This window comes from Rosa rugosa, chromosome 6, assembly GCF_958449725.1.
Source record: "Rosa rugosa chromosome 6, drRosRugo1.1, whole genome shotgun sequence".
NCBI lineage: Eukaryota > Viridiplantae > Streptophyta > Magnoliopsida > Rosales > Rosaceae > Rosa > Rosa rugosa.
In genome coordinates this window covers 14,957,571-14,977,059 of record NC_084825.1, presented here as the reverse complement: position 1 = coordinate 14,977,059, position 19,489 = coordinate 14,957,571, and the positions used below count along the sequence as shown (strand labels likewise).

At 39.9% G+C, this 19,489-nt stretch overlaps 1 protein-coding gene across 1 annotated transcript; it reads right to left on the bottom strand.

The window, feature by feature from the left end:
- Positions 1–6,626: 6,626 nt before the first annotated feature.
- Positions 6,627–10,179, bottom strand: LOC133715709 (SUN domain-containing protein 1-like). Its single transcript, XM_062142326.1, has 2 exons — positions 8,978–10,179; positions 6,627–7,188 (listed from the first exon to the last, which is right to left on the bottom strand). The coding sequence occupies exons 1-2, from the start codon at positions 10,019–10,021 to the stop codon at positions 6,877–6,879; spliced, it is 1,356 nt and encodes a 451-aa protein (XP_061998310.1). The 5' UTR covers positions 10,022–10,179; the 3' UTR covers positions 6,627–6,876.
- Positions 10,180–19,489: the final 9,310 nt, after the last annotated feature.

Below are 19,489 nucleotides of genomic sequence, written 5' to 3'. Positions count from 1 at the left end.
CAAGATCCTTTAGTGGATTTAGCACAGCAGGCCGGTATCTGCGGCCCAAAAATAAGCCTACTTGGGTTTGGGTTACAGCTTCACCCATTCCATAATCCATGAGGAAAACGAAACCTTATTGGAGTCAAGTAGCAGAGATTGAATAGGAAACTGCAATCAATAATCCTTCTATAGCAAGGAACAGTCGAAACCCTAGTTATAAATACTAGGTTTCAAGGACAGAAGAAGGACCTCTCTCAAATCAATCAATGACAGGACCCGCCCTGGATTTCACCCTGAAATCCGAAGAGGCCCTGCGGGGCCCACCTTAGAAGAAATTCTACCAAAAATTTAACAGAACTTCTCCTAAAAATGGACAACCCAAAACCTGTAGAAAAACATTTACACTTCTAAATCATCCATCCTTATTCTCCTGGAGCCACCCTGCTCCCTAAATCACAACATCTCCCATTTCACAATCAATTCTGAACTTAAGAATATTAATCTCAAGAGTTATCAGAGCAATCTATTTCTTAGGCGTACAAGAAGGTAGAATACAAGATAAACGACCAATACTTTTATAATGCGGAAGCTATGACAGCTATGCCTCAACCCCAAGTACGCTCGACCTTAAGCTAAACTGGCCTGCAAACTGGGCATTTAAAACCGAAGGGCCCAGGGGAAAACATTTAAAAACCGTTAGAGTGAGTGGAAGAAAAATAAGTACTTTCGAATGTATAAGTAAAACTTAATGCTTTCACAAGTTATTCTCTAAAATCTCGCATGCAGTAACAATCTTGGAAAATACTTTTAATCATCATCTTTACTGCAATCTCTTAAAATCTCATCCTCAATCCTTTCTAAAACATCATTTTCAAGAGGTTCGTTTGATGACTAGAAAGGACTGCTGTCTAGTCATCTCATGCCATCTGGGAGGGACTGCCACCCAGAAGACGCATCGGAATGGACTGCCAACCGGAACAGGAGGCGGTGGATAGAAGGGACTGCCAACTAACCACAGGTAGTGAGAAGGGACTGCCAACTAACCACAGGTAGTGAGAAGGGACTGCCAACTAACCACAGGTAGTGAGAAGGGACTGCCAACTACTACCTCATGTCACCTGGGAGGGACTGCCAACCCGGTGACGCATCGGAAGGGACTGCCAACCGGACTGTAGTCTGGAAGGGACTGCCAACCAGACTATTACCTAGAAGGCACTGCCAACTAGGTAATGCATGCATGCGCTGACTGATAGCCTCCTCAATAAACTGGAAACAACCTCTTTCAATTACTTGCTTTCGGAAAGAAACTCGCTGTTACTTCAATAAAACATTAAAAAATTCACCGAAGCATAACTCAGGATTATCCCACTAACTCAAACCTCAATATCTCAATAAATCCTCGAAAACATAAATCAAATACTCTGTATATCAACAAATGCTTTCGGAAAGAAATCTCAATCTAACTTCAAGGCTGAAAAGCTCAAAACTCAATAAATCTCGATAATTCAACTATGCTCAAATATTTGCTAAATCCTTCGTACTCGTATATCATCGTATCAACTGATATTCGAAATCAATAATTCTCATAATATTTTCTTAATCAGTCACTTCCCGAAAATCATTTCCCAACTCAATAACTCCTGAATAACTATCTCAAAAATCTACTAAAAGCCCTCGGGAAGGAATTTCAATACTAATCTCGTAATTCATAAATAAATCTCGATAAATCAACGCTCAATAAACCATAAAACTCAATAATTCAAAACATAATTTAAATCTCAATTGGAAGGAAATAATAATACTGCATGCATAATTAATTTAAAAACAAATGTCCACTCACAGTACTATTTAGGCGATCACGCATACGAGTTCCTTCATCGAGCAATAGTTCGGTATATCGCCCTGTACACAATTATAATTGTTATTCAACAATTAAATACGATTCTCAAAATCAAATCCTCATAAATCATGTCGCCACTTCTTCTCTGATTCAACCCAAATTTTACATCTAATACCAATTCGTTATCTTAAAGGTTCCAAGTCAGAACCAAGAGATATCCGACGGTCGGATTCTCGTAAATCGATAATCGAAATCCTAAATTCCCAGAAATTCATAATCAATTAAAAACTTCTCCAATTCCAACCAAATTCACATATTCAACCTCTACAAAAATTATAGAATTTCACTAGCTAAAAAAAAACAGAATATAAATCACTGTTCATACACCGCACTATTCACCCGTCGCACTATTCATGCGGCGGCCAATTCCTCCTCCGGCCACCAAATTTCATCCACAGCATCATCTCAACATTTCCAATAACTTTCTCAACTGTGACAAAGTCAGAAAATACCTTGAAGTAGTCGAACAATTAAGCACTCCGAAGTACAGTGAAATTTTCCAATTATGCTTTCTTCCTCCATGCTTCGATCTGGGTTATGAAACTTGGCAAGCATGAAGAGAGGCTCAAGGCACTTCTAATGGACCTGGGTTTATGACCGGAGGTGGCCGGAAATCGGCGTTGACCAAATTGCTACAGTAAAAATGTTGGCTTCGATCTCCACATTTCCGGCCAAATCGTCGTAAACAACTCCCACATGCGTGATAAGGAGGAGGAGACGAGTCTATCGATGCTCGCAGCTCGCCATTTGGTGGCCTAGAGGTGGTGAAAGAGGAGGTTGCAGAAGAGAGACTGAGAGAGCACGGGGAAGGAGAGAGAAAAGAAAGAAAAGTTACCCGGCCACAGTAACTTTTCAAATTTATACCAATCTACCATAAACAGTAATTTTCATATTTCGCTTATAACTTTCGCATACGAAGTTACGAACTCCGATTTTTACGTACCACATATGCACACGCTCGGTTTAACGTACTCTACAACTTTCATCTTTCATGAAGAACATTTTCTCAAATTTTGATCCGAACAAAAAGTCAACTTTTAGGGCCCCCTAAAATGTTAAAACGGAGCCAAAAATTAAATGTAATTGTCGTTTACCCATCGAAAGACTCGTAAACTGGTAACTTTAGGTTCGGGACGTTACAATCAATCCCAGCGATTACAAAGCCTCCCCGGAGCAAACCTTCAACCTCGTTGAAACCCGGTGACCGCGCGCCAGTCCTAGTCTCTCCAAGTGCCGACTGTCAGCATCACCAGATCAACCCGGCGACCGTACTTCTAGTCCCAGTCTCTCCGCGAGCCGACTGCCAGTACTACTGCCACCGAGACTCTCTCGACCAGCGAAGCAAGGGTAACGCCCTCGCAACCCAGCGAAGCTAAAGTCACGCTTTAGCAAAACCCGTGCTTTCTCCAAACTTCCCAGTGATTGCTCTGCTCAGCCTACAACGTTGAGCATCGATTCGGTGACGCGAAAAGATCACATCCAAAGTCCTTATCCGAAAAGCAAGAAGTCCTTTCTCGGAAGGCTAGAGAAGAACCTTGTGGCGAGGTTGGTGCTCTCCTCGTCCACAACGCTTGAAGAAGAAGTCGGGTCAAGGGACTCCCCCGACGACTGCACCCTACGGTGCTGGCACGCCTGCGCGCACGCTCAAAAAAGACAGTTTGCACGCCAACTGGTTTTGTAGCCAAACAGGTATATATATATCTGTTAGGCCTCAAGTAGAAGAACTTAAATCATGCAAGAGAAGGATGGGATAATATAAAATGTATGAAGGATGTTTGGGGATAAATTAAAATCATGTGAAAATCTGGTAATTAAAGGCTTGCTTTTGTCCAGAAAGTTTCATACTGATATCCACTTTAATCAATGCTTACGAGTATTGTACCCCGTAAGTTTGCCCCACAGATTAATCTATGGTTTTGATATGGCTAGTTTCTGAATTACATGATACACGTTTTAATAGCGGGGAGATAATTGAACTAAATCATATTTTCTATGGTAGTTTTTTTTTTTTTTGGATTTAATATTTTCTATGGTAGTTACTACACGGCCTTTCTTCTCTTCTGAGTTCTGATGGTATGAATAGAAAAGGACTGCCCTGTTGAATCAAATTACAAAGTTTCAACCTTCAATTCTTGACCAAAAATAAATAAATAAATTCAGCTAAATCGGAAAACTCTACAGATATTGACATATTGTCAGAAAACTATTTAGTGCCTCTACCAACTTTTCCCGATGTTCTAAAAGAATGGCTCAAAAACTAGTTACTCATCTAATAATGACAAGAGGAGGAACCGTGTAGTAGTTTTTCGAATTCTGACTTGAACACTCGTCTTCGGCTTTAATATTATTCGGTTTAATCCTCGCATGTCACTCGTGGGAATATATTTTATTTATATTCCAATCATCTTTGCAGCATCACTGGCTAGAGTGAGAGTTGTTGCATAACAAGTTGAACTGTGGAACAGTGTGCGTGTATATAGTCCTCGATGATCAACATTTTTTCTTGACGAGAAATATCAAAGTTGTTGCCGTGTACAAGCAATGGCACTCATTTCCCAGACAAGTTCATCCCACTACTGCAGAAGCATTGGCTTCTCTTCCTCTGCATTTTATTCTACTACTGCTAGGAACATACAGATTTTCCATACATACAATGATGCAGGACAGAAAGAAGGACGTAAGAGTGCGATAGTTGCTTCGAGTCCTATCACAGAAGATGCTGCAGTGGCTACGTCATCATCAAGGTACGAAGCCAAAAAGGGCTCCGCTTGAAAAACAAAAAAAAAAACAAAAAAAACAAAGTAAGTAACGGTATAATAGATATTTTGATGCCGAAGGAACGCCACATCGGCAACTTAACGGAGCTTTTTGATGGAGAGAAACGGAACGGACCTATTGGTTCAAAAATTGAGAGATGAAGGATTAAACATGTGAAATTAAAAGGCAAGAGACTTGTGAGGGCAAGTTTGTGCTTTGGATTTCTAGCAGCGATAGCCCTCTTGATAGAGCGAAGACCAGGCCCAAAATCGATCGAAGGTGTGACCCAGGAACAATTTTGTTGTGACTAGCTGGATGGTAACAGTAGCTATTGAGCTAGAAGATAACAATAGCGATTGGGGTTAGATAATAACGGCAGCTATTTGGCTTGATGATAACAGCAGCGATTTGGCTTGATGATAACAGCAGCGATTAGGCTAGATTTCATAAGAACAGGACTTATAGGCGGGCATGGTGTGGGAGCTAGATGCATGAGAGTTTAGCAGAGAGGGAGAATTCTATCAGTGACATGATTTCTGGATTTCGGGTTAAGGTTGGTTGGGAAGAGTCGGGGTTCAGAGATAAAGCTTGATCTCTTGCTTGTATTTCTGGGCTGTTGTGGCCTCCTTTCCTACGGCAACGAACTCGCCCTTTATAGACGGGGAGGATTTGTGCCAAGAACCAGAGGCTTAGAAAGGGCATCCTTAGTTTTGATGGGATCAATCTAAAACCTTCAGCTTTTGTTTTCCCCATGAAATCAAAAGAATGAAGGCTTGCTTTGGCCAGGTGGGTAAAGACTGGTGGCGCGGGTATGGGACGGCGATGGGGATCCAGATTTCATGCTGCTGTGATCTTTAGGAGATTCTAATCCCCCAATTTCTGGTATTGAAACTTGTGATTACAGACTTTTAGGGTTATTGAATGTTGAGATGATGAGATTGCTAAGGATATGGGTTAGGAGGCTTTTCCCTGAATTCTGGACTCTTGCCGAGAAAGGTGGAACACCAATTCCAGCAGCAATTCTGACAGACGGTTTATCTCGTTTGGATGAGAAGATGACTTTAATGGGCTTTGGGTAAGAGGTCATATGGACTTTGAATAAGAGAATGGCTTTAATGGGCTTTGGGCTTTGCTGGGCTTGCTTTTCATCCCTCTCACACTAGCCCATATTAAGATTGTAGTCCGTCGAGCATGAATTTTGGTTCCCAAGTCCAAAATTATTGACGAACTTTATCTTAATGATAGGCCTCACAGGATCCGTTACCTTCCACACCACATTCCTTTGTATAAGCCCCAAGTATATAAATGTAGCTTGGGTCTACGTGTATTGCATGGTAATTTGGCGTGACGAATTCTTGAAGATGCATGTTAATTGCTTGATCATTTGGGCTTGCATTATTTATAGTTAACTAGAGCATTTCTTTTGGACTGCAATATGCTTGTTTGAAGGCCCAACGAGATTGCGGGTTTAATGACTCGTCCCTTCATGTGTCGCTCATAAAATTGATTTGTGGAATTTTGGGTGTCAACAAGACTGAAGTGTTTTTCCAGTAAAAGTTTAAAAACTAAACAGTATTTAATCTTTTTTTTCTAAATAAGTCGACCATTCATTTTGAATCAAATGAATTTTGGTATTTTATAGTTATTTTCTTTCTAGCCACAAGACTGGATCCCGCACGGTATCAATTTGGCTTTCCAACTTGAATTCAGTATCATTTTAAGACCGGTTTGAGATGTATTAGAGATTTCATTTTTTTAGACCAAGTCCCATTTTGGCTTTTAACTATGTGACATGCCCTTATATGGGGATCAGAATCAAAACAATGCATCACAATCAGACACTTCCACCACTTTAATACCCAGATGCCAGTATCCGACCATTAAAATTATAAACAAAATAGAGAAAAATGACTAGAATAGGACACCGATCAGAGTTGCAGGACTACAAAATTCAATGATAAATTGAATGACAGAAGCTGGAATCGACTGAAAGTTAAGGACTAAAATTATAGTCCGTTTCTAAAATATACTTGGAAAGCAATAAAATGGGACCTGCACAAGCTGCATAAAGAAAAATACACAACTACTACATTACACTAGAATAAGAAATCATAGTGGACATAGCGAACAACTCTAAGCACACAACCATAAATCTGTACCTATCAAGTACCAAGTTTAACTACAACACAGCAAAAACAAATGGCTGATCTTCTTTGAGGGCTAACATCTAAAGACAATTAAGACTCGTGCATGGCCATTACAGAAACAGCTTCGGGTTCATGTCCATGAACTCGCAGACGATATATGCAAGTATGTGAAGGGCTACCATGATTGGATGTGAAGTCCAACCTCACTGTGTCAACAATGTTAGACACAGCTGAGTCCAACACAGTGACTGTCTGGGCATTGCTCTTCTCGAGGTCATATGTGAACTCAGCCAAAAGAAACCTCTTCTCTGTATGGACTTCTAAATCCTGATCATGCACTCCTCGCAGCCATGCAGATATACGACAGTCCTTGGGAGCACTCGTTCTGTCGAAAGCAACACTCTGTTCAAAGAAAAAAAGAAAAAAGTTGTTAGTGAAACACTGTTAAGAAAAACAATAAAAAATGCTAGAGAGTGAGAGATGATAGTGTTGAAATGAATATGAGGAAGAAATGTTAAAAAGGATAGAAGGCCTTGATAAAACAACACGACATACTACACTCTTTTTTATACAAATTCTAAGTGCAGAACAAATTACAGAATCAATAAAGCAACTACTTTGCACCAAAAACTCAACCAAATATACACAGACCCCAAGTGAACTGTACTGGTTGGTGAGAATCCTTTTTCCCATTTTGATCTCTTGACATGTAATACATGTTCCTGCTCCTTTGAAGTTTCACATTACTGTTATAATTCCACCCAAATACCATGCCCTCCAGTATCTAGCTTACAAATATAATTTCAACCTACATTACAGTACATACACATATGATATGCTTGCAAGTTACAACTGAGCAAAAATTTCAAAACTCCCTGAGAAATGAAGTCTTCTCTTCACTCCACCTTCTGATAAATTCATTTAGAAATTTCTATTAATTATCCTTGTTTCAGTCATAACATTATTTCAAGTTTAGATTCCATCTGACTGGCCCTTGAACCACTGTTCAGTACAGATAATTGACTGAAAAGCAAAGCCCAAGGCTAAAATCTTTACTCTAAGAAAAAATCACTCCAAAGATATACATTTGTACTTAAAAATATTGGTATTGTTTTATACATCCAAAAGGACTTTATATTATTAGCGGATTTCTACAAGTTTCAAGCTAGTATGCAATTCAAATGGATAATTGAGTTGCTTCACATTATCAAAGGCAAGTTTGCCCAATTCTTTCTTTCTCTTTTACCCTACTTTATTCTCAGCACTGTCACCATTCACATGGTTGTTAGATGCTGTTCAAATTTATCTCTTTGTAGACCCACTCATTCATTACCCAAGAACATATCAACTCCTGCAACCAGCCTCTACAATGTAAGCCTTCTGTTTGCCTACATATTACAAATGTAGGCTGGCTCCTAAGACTTTCCTATAAACAGTGTCTGTGCACCTACTGAAACCAACATAAGATATCCATCCTACTTTTACCTATTAAACACCTCAGAGTTGAAACATGGTTCTTGCTTATTATTTAGATCAGAATATTGAAAAATAGAGAAACAAGAAAGCACCAAATTTACACTAAACAAGCTCATTATAAGAAATAGACAAATAAAGTTTAGCTACAAAACACATTCAACAAAATGAACTGCTCTGCTACATACCAATATGACTCATCCATCAAACAAAATAATAGACATGTCAACAGAATCCAGTCTGGGCCAAAAGAAAATATGCCACAACATAAAGCCATATAACAATGAAGCATATTATACATTTATACTTGCTAAAAATGTGAGCGCATCTACAAGTCTGACACAAATTTTAACCACGTCAACCTGAGTGACTATCCCCTGAGTATGTTGCAGTAGACCTACTCCTTCCATGAATGCTCCTGACTACGCATTCACTACATTCCTAGTCCACTTATTACTGTGAGTCAGTATCCAACAGACCCTCAGAAAAGCTATCTACATCTACATCTCTATATAAACAGAACTTACACTACTTGTTAAACTTGTACAGAGCTGACTCGAAGATACTATTACATGCTAAGATTCTATAGATTTAAAGCCTATAAACCTCCAACTAAACCTTTAACCTAATGAATCATATCCATCCCAACCAAAATGAAAAACTAAACACAATAAAAACAATGCATACAAAGATACAAAATAGTGAGCAAAAACAATACCTTTGAAACATGCTCCAGAGTGATAGCCTCGGGAATAATTGCTGTCCTGAGCTTAATCTGAACAAACCCACTACTCCCTTTCAATGGAAAACACTGCCCGGGCTCTCCAAAACTCGGTCTCAACATCTTATCAGCATCACTATGAACCCCATTCCTCATACTCGTCCACCAATTCCCTTTCCCCACCACATACGGCTCCGAATGCTTCACAACCGCAGCACCTCCACTCCCCAATGCATAATCCACCCTCGCAAGCCCATCCGCAGCATGCTTCTCTATCTCCTTCTCCACCACATTCCTGGCATACGCCATTATATCATCAAAACTCGCACCCAACTCACCACTCTTCCCTTCCTTCTTCAACTCCTGGTAAATCCCCTCAAACTCTTGCTTGGACAGCCACTCCACGCTCTTCAATTCCTCCACAGACCTCTCCAGCCCTTCGCTTTTCGCCTCCAATTTCCTCAATTCACCGGCCAAAGCCACCCCTCTGTCCTCCACCTCCTTCCTCAACTCTCCGACCTCCTTATCGATCTTCCGGCTCGCCACGTCCACCCCAACCTGAAGCATCCTGGAGGTCTCCTTCATCGACGCTTCGACCTCCGCAATCCGACCCTCCAAGTCGGTAAACGCCATGGGCGCGGCGGCGGTGGAGCCGTAAGCGAGGCGCATGAGTATCTGGGCCAAACCGCCGACGAAAACAAGAAGACCGAACCACTTGCCGAAAATACGAAGGAACCTGAGCCAGCGAGGTCGCTTGGTTCCGGGTAGGGCTTTGCGGGAGCGGCGGTGAGCGGAGGGGGGTGAGACGGTGGAAGTGGCTCCGGTTCTTCGGGTCTGAGCGGAGCGGTCGACGGCGGTTTCGCTTCTGATGGACTGGTGACTCAGATCTCTGGCGGTTTCGGGTCGGGGGCCGTCGTCGGCCCTCTGCGATTGGGGTTCGGCGGAGACGAGTTCGATGTGGGTGGACCTCTTCTCGACGGCCACGACGGGTCGCCGCCGGGTCGTCGGGTTCGCCGTGATAGATACAGTCGATGCCGACATTTTAATTTGACGGGAGGAATTTGAAAAACGAGGGAAACTGCGAACAACCGAAATGAGATTTTGATTGAAGAAATCGGAGATTTTGAAAGAGGGGATGAATTTTGCCCAAACCGACGCGATGGTTTTGTTTGGGCGCTTCGGTTCTGTGACCTTTGCCAAGTTTAATGGGTCGTCGATATTACTTTCAGGGACGGCCCAATTCTATTGGTAAAAAAAAATAAAAATTTACGGCCCAATTTTTTTTTTTTTTTCACCCAATTAGTCAGAATTAAGTTCTTTCATTCCAAACAGCTTGTTTATTCAGAAGAATGAGTTAACAAGGATGACACATGATGAAACCTAATCCTAATTAGAGAGATCCCAACCACGTAGGCACGCAATTGTTGTTAATGCTGGTGACTTGGCGGTGACCAAATCCCACTAACGATGATCCTAACTCGAACCGCTAGTGAAAGGGTTGCAGCGGTAACGTCACCTGTCAAGTAAAATACATAGGGCGTCAGAAGGGATACCACAGTTGGCGGTCTTCTTTACTCTGATGCCTAAATCAGTCAATGTATTTAAGTTGACAGAATAACGTTAGGTAAGTAATAAATGCGTAGTAAATGAGGAGAGAGGAGCGGACCTTTTACATGTGAGGGAGAGACTGATCTCTTCCTTGCTTTCGATGTGGGATTGATGCGCATCAATTCACAGCTTCTGATAATTCAACGAGATGATCTTGGCCCAGCGCGTGGCGGCACGTTAGCAGTGATCTTAGGCTGAGCCGGAGCTCAGGCGAGAGACCATCTGGCGGTGTTTCCATAAGTAACACCCTTGATGGTGCTGGTGTCACTGGCGGCAGTATGAGCATGGCTCATTATAGCTAATAATACTTAGGCAAATGCTTATGTAAGTGCAATTGTTGTGCTATTGCTCTTTCTATGGTACCTGAGGTATGACCAATTAGACACTTTGATACTAGTCTTTAAAAGAGGACAAACTTGATACCTCAACTTAGGCTCTGTTTGACCTTTTGGTACTTCTGTAAATTTTCCAGTTAAATGTAAGGATAAAATTGATATTTAAAATATATGTATAAAAACAAAATAGAAAAACATGAGTTTAATTTGTGGGCCGATGACCGTTCTTCATCATTTTTTGGGTATAGATTAATGCTTTTGGGTTATGATGAATATGAAATAATCGAATTTTATGTTTAAGAAATTTAGTAGTCGTGATTACCCACTGTGGGAGTAGTCAACTATTTTCGACATGTAATTATGACAAATAACCAGCTATCTATGCGACTATAAATGCGGTCTTGATTATGCCTATGAATACGACAATCATTGCAGTTATAAGTGCGGCAATCATTGTAGCTCTAAATGCGGAGACAGTAGCAGTAATAAGTGTACAATGATTACAATCATAAGTGATCTAATCATGACAGCCATAAGTGCGGTAATCATGACGACCATAAGTGCGGAAATCATGATGACTTGCCGACTAAGTAATCCTCCATCTATTTATAGGGGACTCGTCGGTTAGGTAAGACATCAGATTCCGACTTATTCTATTTCACTCGACTAAGAAACATATTGACTTAACTATCAGAGGGTTTACTGCAGGTGTGGCGACCCGAGTGGGTATACCACAGCGCAGTAATATTAAGCCAATAGGAGATCGATACGTCGTAGACCTACCAACTTAATACTACAAGGCCTTTTGAAATACGAATTTTTAGAAAATAGGAGACAAAGAAAACTTTTAAGAAAGGACTTTCAATCAACAACCCAATATTCAAATTAACAAGTCTGGAAATGCTTCAAAATAAAGTGGGCAAGTGCACTGTGACCCCTTAGGGCTTACATCATAACCAAAATGAAAAGAGTTCAACAACAACAATGAAACAAAGGGTGAGGCGCGCTCCCAGGTAGGCGGACCTCACCGAGTTCAACTAAGCTCAATATTGAAAGAAAAGCGAGTAAATTGATAGAGTACCAAAAGGGAAGAACTTCAAGCAACAAGGACAGCAACACACGGACTTGGCCAACGACCCACTTCTAGTCCAGATCTTCTGGAGTGACCTCGTTGTAACCTGAAATGTAGGGGTCAGCATTTCGTCCTCGCTAGCCCAATAGAGGTTGACCCAACCTTAATTAGGTTTGAAAACTAATAAGTAAAACATAGCTACTAGAATATAGTCACAATTTTCCACCAACAAAAATAGCTCAACAAAATCAAAATCAACAAAACAAATTCCAAAAATTCTAGGGTTTGTCCAAAATCCATTCCTTACCCTTTCTTCTCCAAAACTCACGGCCTTTCCTCCTCCTTAGCCTTCTTCACCTACAAATCCGTCCAAAATCAACATCACAACCAAAAACTCGAAACAAGGTTGCATGGGATAGATTCTTACCACAAATCCTTGCCAAACCCGTAGTCTAGCCTCTTGCTTTAAGGGAAAATCGGGTTCATGCACCAAAATCAAAAATCAAAATCAAAAACTCAAATTTGGGATGAAATAAGTATAGATCGGATGAATAGAGGTTAGATTAGGAGAAAGATTACCTTGATTTGAACTTAGAATAAAGAAATCACAAAAACCCCCAAATTGGTTTCGGGTTCTAGGGTTTTTGGAGGATTGAATGGCCAAATCTCATGATTTTGATTGGAGAAATGGGTAGAGGGAATGAAGAGGAGAAAATCTGGAAATGTTGGCTTGGATTGGAGTTCCAGCGGCGGCGGCAGGCGGTGGCACAGCGGCGTCCGAAGAGAGAGGGAGTCGGATGAGACAGAGGGAGAGCTGAAGAGAGAGAGACAGAGAGAGAGCTGAAGTGAGAAAATGAGGCTTGGTGGCTAGGGTTTGATGTTATGAGCCTTTAAATACCTCCCCCTAAATTTAATTGTGAAAAGTCTAATTTACCCTTCCTTTTGGGCCAAGTGGGCTTAGGCTGCTCCTATTTCCTTTTTCTCTTAATTTCCCTCAAGCTCACTCCGAAAATACAACTTCAAACATCCTTATTTCTCTGACACTTCACCGAATCCCTCCGGGAAAATTTTCTGGGCTTGTCCTAAGCCTCGGTACTTCAAGAAAAGTTTCCTAGACCCAAATTGGATTTTCTCTAAATTTTTAATCCTTTAAAATAGCCTTAAAGTCTTAACCTAAGCGCGAATACTTTTGTACCTTACGAATACGTAGTCTCATACGTTATACGACAAAATAAAATAAACAAGAAAAAGTATGGGGGTCTACAGCAGGTACCCCTTCCTCTTATAGCCAACGGTCAACTCTAAGTCAACGCTCAAAGGGAGCTTCTCGATCCTTCCTGGTCAACTCCCGCTCCAGTCCGCATTCATTAGTGAGTCAAAATCTTTTTCAGAAATTTTTATCACCAAATTACATTGATCACTCTGACCCATGGGATTCATCTGAGCCTTTAGACATTACTCCATTGGATGTCTCAGATTTTTTTGCGAACAATGGAAGCAATTTTAATGATATGACCAATGGTGGAGTCCTTGACGACAACTAGTTGTCAGCCTATGCTTAGACACTTTTCCCATTATGTTTTTCTTGCATTAGTCGTATGTCCCTTTATTTTTGGTCTTTGAATTGGAAGTTTTTATTAGTTGTATTTTTCTTTGTAGTTTGGAATTTCAATACTCCGAAACAGTTTGAATTATCATTTTATTTGAGCTTTCTACCAATAACTACAAATAATCACATATATTTACCAAGAGCAAGTTCCATATTTTGGAAGCCCGTGCGGCCAAAAGTACTACCGGGCTGTTAGCCCATCGTAAACCTGATGAGAGAAAGAGTACTCGAAGTTTAAATAAATTACGCAGCATGCCATTAATACCAGTATTAGCCATTTCTCCCAAAATCAAAATCGTCCCAAAATCAAAATCCTCTCTAGATCGATAAATCTAGGGCTCCGACGAAGCTAGGCAATGAAGCAACCAGAGAAGCGACACAACGAAGATAGGCAGCGAAGCGATCGGAGAAGCAAGGTGGCGAAGCAATCAGAGAAGCGAGACAGTGAAGCTAGGCGGCGAAGCGATCGAAGAAGCAAAGTTGTGAAGCTAGGCTTAGAAGCAAGGCGGCGAAGCAAGACGGTGAAGATAGGCGGCGAAGCTAGATAGAGAAGCTATTTTTGGTCTTGGCCTGCAAATCTACTTGTAAGGAGCGCAGCGAAGCTAGGCAGCAAAGCTAGACGGAGAAGCTATTTTTTGGTCTTGGCCTGCAAATCTACCGACAAAGAACATGGCAAAAAGCTTGGGTTTGTTCTCAACCTGCAAATCCACCGAAGAGCGAGGTTAGTATCAATTAGGACGAGTTGCTAAGCAGCGAAACTTGATGCTATGTAATGATGATGAATTATATGAGCTTATTGAGACTCAGTACCATTAAAAATGCTTGCAATATGTGCAATCTATGATTACTGAGAGTCAGTAGCATTAAAATGCTGCAATATGTTCAATCTATAATTATATGGACCCTCTAAAGATCATTAACTTTAGTTTCTGAGGGTCAGTAGCTTTAGTTTCTGAGATTTGCTTGTTCTGATGGAAAATGATGAGTTTTGTGACTCAAAAGTACAAAATGAATTGTATGAGCTTTAGTTTACGAGGGTCAATAGCCTTAGCTTCATGATTTCACTAATAATAGCTATTGGTCCTGGTTTTTGTAATTGAGTGTTTCTAATTGGTATGATGACATGCTAGAGCTTTGTAGAATAGAGAGGCTGATTCATTCTATTTTTTTGTGATCTTCATAATTGACATGCTCTGTTGGAGAATGTTGTTGTAAGTCAGTATGGTGTTGCTTAGATAGGTCTTAAAATGTTTGGATACATAATGGTGCCGAATTGTATCGAGTTTATGTTCCATAATGATTACTTTATTAACATGTCAAGATCATTCTTTGAGTGACATCTTTAAGTTTCTGATATGCCATGATGACATATGTGCCTTTCTGTATGTGATGGTTGATTTAAGAGTGTAGAGGCACTTTTGATCAGGGTTGTACGGCAGTGAAATTACCATGGCCGAGCCCAAAATCTTGTCCCCTTTATCTGAGTTAGCGAAGACTAGGCCCAGTAAACTTCGAAGGACCAGAAAATCCTAGGAAGCTTGCTGTTGTCTTACTCCCGACAGCTCTTCTCCATGTTCACGACAGTGAATTAGTGTGCAACTCTAGTAAAGACTTGGCAAGATGTGCGTGGCGTGGGAGCTAGAAAAGCATGAGTTTCTGAAGAAGAGATTCTGGCGTTGATTGGTAGATTGGTTAAAGTATTCGGTATAAAGGATATGGGTTTGGAATGGTAGAGGACTAAGGATGGATTTTGGGAGAGAAGAAGCATGGCCGAGAAGATCTTTATACAATCAAGCATGATAAGTTTGAATCTACATGGAGGTCAAGGAGTTTCTAGGTTTGGGAATGGTTTCTGTCCTTCTAGTGGGAGAGTTGCTTGGGCTGTTTAGTAGTTAGCTTGTGCCTCCCCCTTTCACAGCAGCTATAACCATCGATTTATAGAGTGGTGGTGGCTTAGGTCTGCTGCTGTTCCCAGGAATCTTGCTGCTGTAATCTCAGGAATCCTGTTGCTGCTGTGACTCCAGGATTCCCGCTGCTGTGATCCCAAGAATCGTGGTTCCAAGATTTGCTGCTGAAAAAAGGGAAGTCAAAGGTAGAGAATTGGTATTTGTGTAAAAGGATGTGGTATAGTATTTGAGATGCATGGTTTTTAAGTAAAATGGTTTGGTGTTGGGTAAAAGAAGTGTTGTCGTTTTTTTGGATTATTTCTTCTTCACTTACCCATAATCAGAATTGGGTTGTTGGGCTTGAATTTCGGTCCCCAAGTCCGAAATTACCAACAAGCCTAAAACTAATAATGGGCCTCATGCATTTCCGTTACCTTCCACACCACACCCGCTCTTGCAAGCCCCAAGTGTGAATGTGGCTGGGGTCCACATGCGTGGCATGATGATTTTCGGTGTAACTTGCTTATTAGGCTCGAGATATAAATTGGGCCTTGTAGCTGGATTTTTGGGCATCAACAAAGAGGTTTGAGATTGTGAATGGTGCAACTGAAGTTAGAGAATCATGTGTATCGCTATTGAGGGTCAGTAACCCTATATGTATTGCAACCTCATTTGATGTTTATTTACGAGGATCAATATGTTTAGCTTCATGAGTGCATTCGCTTAATTGCATGAGGTATTCAACTCAAATCTATTATCGGTTCAGTAGAGCTTGCATTTTTAGAAAGATTTCTTAGCTTTACTTTATGGGAAGGTCATTGCAGTTATGTCTACCTATAGGCTCTGTGGATATTTGATCTTATTATTGCTGTTAGTATTGCTATATATGTGGATATTTTCTTAATCAAATTGAGGGTCAGTAAATTACTAAGGATCAGTACTCATATATTTGCATTTCTCATAATACACATATTAATCGCAATGGCAAAGAGGATGGCTGCCGTAATAAACCAAGAGGATGTACCGATTGGAATAAAGAAGATATAGGGAAAGCTAAAGAAAATGCCGTTTTGGGAATATTGAGCTTGTATAGGTTGACAATTGTTGATCATGATTAAATTTTGAGCTTGTATATCCCATTTTTCAATTTAATTCTACTATTTTTTTTCTCAGCTCAAGGTGGAAACACTTAGTTACTGATGATCAATCTCTATTTCATTCATAAAGGGTGGGAAGAGATCGATTTATGGGATAGAGAAAACTGGGCTTATTGACACATTCAACAAATTGAATATATGTAGATGCAAAATTACTTATTAGCCAACAAATTGAACTCTAGAGAGAAACAATATAATCAAAGAAAAGAACAAAGATATGAATGAAGTATCATTCAAAATGATATTGAAGGTCAGTAGCGTTAAATCACGCTAACTGTCCAAAGCTCTTTGAATTTATTTAAACCTCTGCAAATGTCAGTTTGGTAATTTACTCGTTAACAGAAATCAATTCAAAGATGAAAGAAAATTGCCGCATGGGCTTGGCCTTTGCACATGGGTAAGCTACAGTACCGCAAGGGGATATGAAAAAAAACAGGTCTGCTAATGGTAAAAATATGGGCTGAAATTGAACCTACTGGTAATTTGCTATTTTTTTTATGACCATTACTCCTACTTGTATATAATTATGGTTTGATTATAAATTTCCTAGATTTTGGTCTAACTCAAAAGTTCTTGTTCAGGGGGCATGCACACATGCATTCATCATAGCTACAATTGAATTTTTTTTAATGTTTTCAAAATAGAATATATGAGGTAGTAATGCAGCAAGTAGATAAATATTAATGGAACTAACATGTGCATGGAATAATTATGCACTTATCTTTGTGCATGGAATATCACCCATAGTTATCAGTTTATCACAAGTAGATATTTAAAGGGCTAAATGCTGTTTAGTCCCTATACTTTGCCTCTCTCATCGTTTCAATCCCTGACATTCTAATTTAATCTAAAAACTCCCTGATCTCACAATTTCCCTCTAATAGGTCCCTTCCGCGTCAAATTAAGAGTTGGTCTTGGGTGAAATGTCCAATATACCCCTCTGTTATTTCTTTTTCCTTTTTTTCCTTTTTCCTTTTTCCTTTTTAATTTCTTTTTTTCCTATTTAATTTCTTTTTTTTTTCTTTTTTCTTTTTCCTTTTTAATTTCTTTTTTCCCTTTTAATTTCTTTTTTCCTTTTTTTATTTTTCTTTTTTCCTTTTTAATTTCTTTTTTTCTTTTTTTCCTTTTTTCTTTTTTCTTTTTCCTTTTTAATGACCATCATATCCTGCTGCATCAGTAGCGCCACGTCGGCGAACCAATCCAGATCGACCCGAAACCCCAATTATTGTTCTCCACGCCGGCGGCCATTTTTCTTTTCCATCACTATTCTTCTTCTTCACTTCTGGTTTTGGTCAACTTGGCTATCAAAAACCACCATTTCAACCGGACCCAAAATCCAAATCACCATTTTGAGCAAGACCCAAAAACCTCAGAGTCTGAAAAAATGGTAGTTTTTAGTGAAAAGTTTCCAAATTGAGGCCTGATGTGGAGAGAGAAAGTGGAATTTGAGTGGGAGAGAGAGAAGTAGGCTGTGAAAACAAGAGGGGAGTGGTTGAGCGGCGAATTTTCGAGCTGATTGGGATCTACTCATGTTTGAGAGATGGCGTTGGCGACGATGGAAATGAGGGCGGATCCGCTAAGAGACAACGGAGGGAGATGGCTTCAGAGAAGGTGAAGAAGTGATCGATCAGCTCCTAGCCTCTTGCTTTTGCTCGATGTCCATCTATACACTGCCAAGCTAGGTCTTTGCTGGGTTTGGTTTCAATTTGGGGAGAGAAATAGATGGGTTGTGGAGTTTGATCGGAATGGGATTGGTGGGTTGAGGAAAGAGAAAGTAGGCAGAACGAAAAGAAAAAAAAAGGAAAAAAGAAATTAAAAAGCAAAAAAAAAAAGAAATTAAAAAGGAAAAAAAGGAAAAAGAAATAACAGAGGGGTATATTGGACATTTCACCCAAGGCCAACTCCTAATTTGACCCGGAAGGGACCTATTGGAGGGAAATTGTGAGGTCAGGGAGTTTTTAGATTAAATTAGAATGTCAGAGATTGAAACGATAAGAAAGGCAAACTATAGGGACTAAACATATTTTATCCCATATTTAAATGACTTTATGTCAATGGTTTGACTTTGAATGTCTTGAGACTATAGTTATCTATTAGTAAGAAGTTGTATCCAAAACTACTTATAACTAGTTTTCCTTGATTATTTTTGTTTATTTAACTTCCATTTGAAATTTATATTTCTTTTCGTACCCAACTCAATGACTAAATTGTTTTGTCTATAAATGATATATTTAAATATAATATTATGCCTTAGTTAGATTGATTAATTTTTTTTTTTTTTTTTTATGAAGGCATGAAAATGGATTTCGGATGCTCCCAAGTTATGAAGGATGGAGAAGATATATGTCTTGCTGACAGTGCCACTACACATACAATCCTTCGCGATCAGATTTATTTCTCCACTTTAGTACCTTCTAAAACCAATGTGACTACTATATCAGGTCCTGCAGACCTGATTGAAGGCTCCGGAAGAGCCTACATTAGGCTACTAAATGGAACTCAATTGTCCATTCAAGAGGCTTTATACTCTTCAAGATCTAGAAGAAATCTCCTCAATTTTAGAGATATCCGTTTAAATGGATACCACATTGAGACCACAAATGATAATAATGTGAAATATCTTTGCATTACGTCCAATAAAAACGGCCAAAAGCAGATATTGGAAAAATTGGTTATCCTATCATCTGGGTTGTATTACACAACCATTAAACCAATTGAGGCATACCATGTTGTGAACCATCAGTTCAAAAATCAACATACATTTATGCTTTGGCATGATCGTTTGGGTCATCCTGGATCCACCATGATGCGTAGGATCATTATAAATTCCAATGGACATCCA

Bases quoted from the DNA above. Each gene is read 5' to 3' on its own strand.
- LOC133715709 (XM_062142326.1), bottom strand. From the start codon at position 10,021: ATGTCGGCATCGACTGTATCTATCACGGCGAACCCGACGACCCGGCGG. The intron at 7,189-8,977 runs GTATTGTTTTTG...TTCTTTGAACAG, and splicing joins CTCTGGAGCATGTTTCAAAG to AGTGTTGCTTTCGACAGAAC.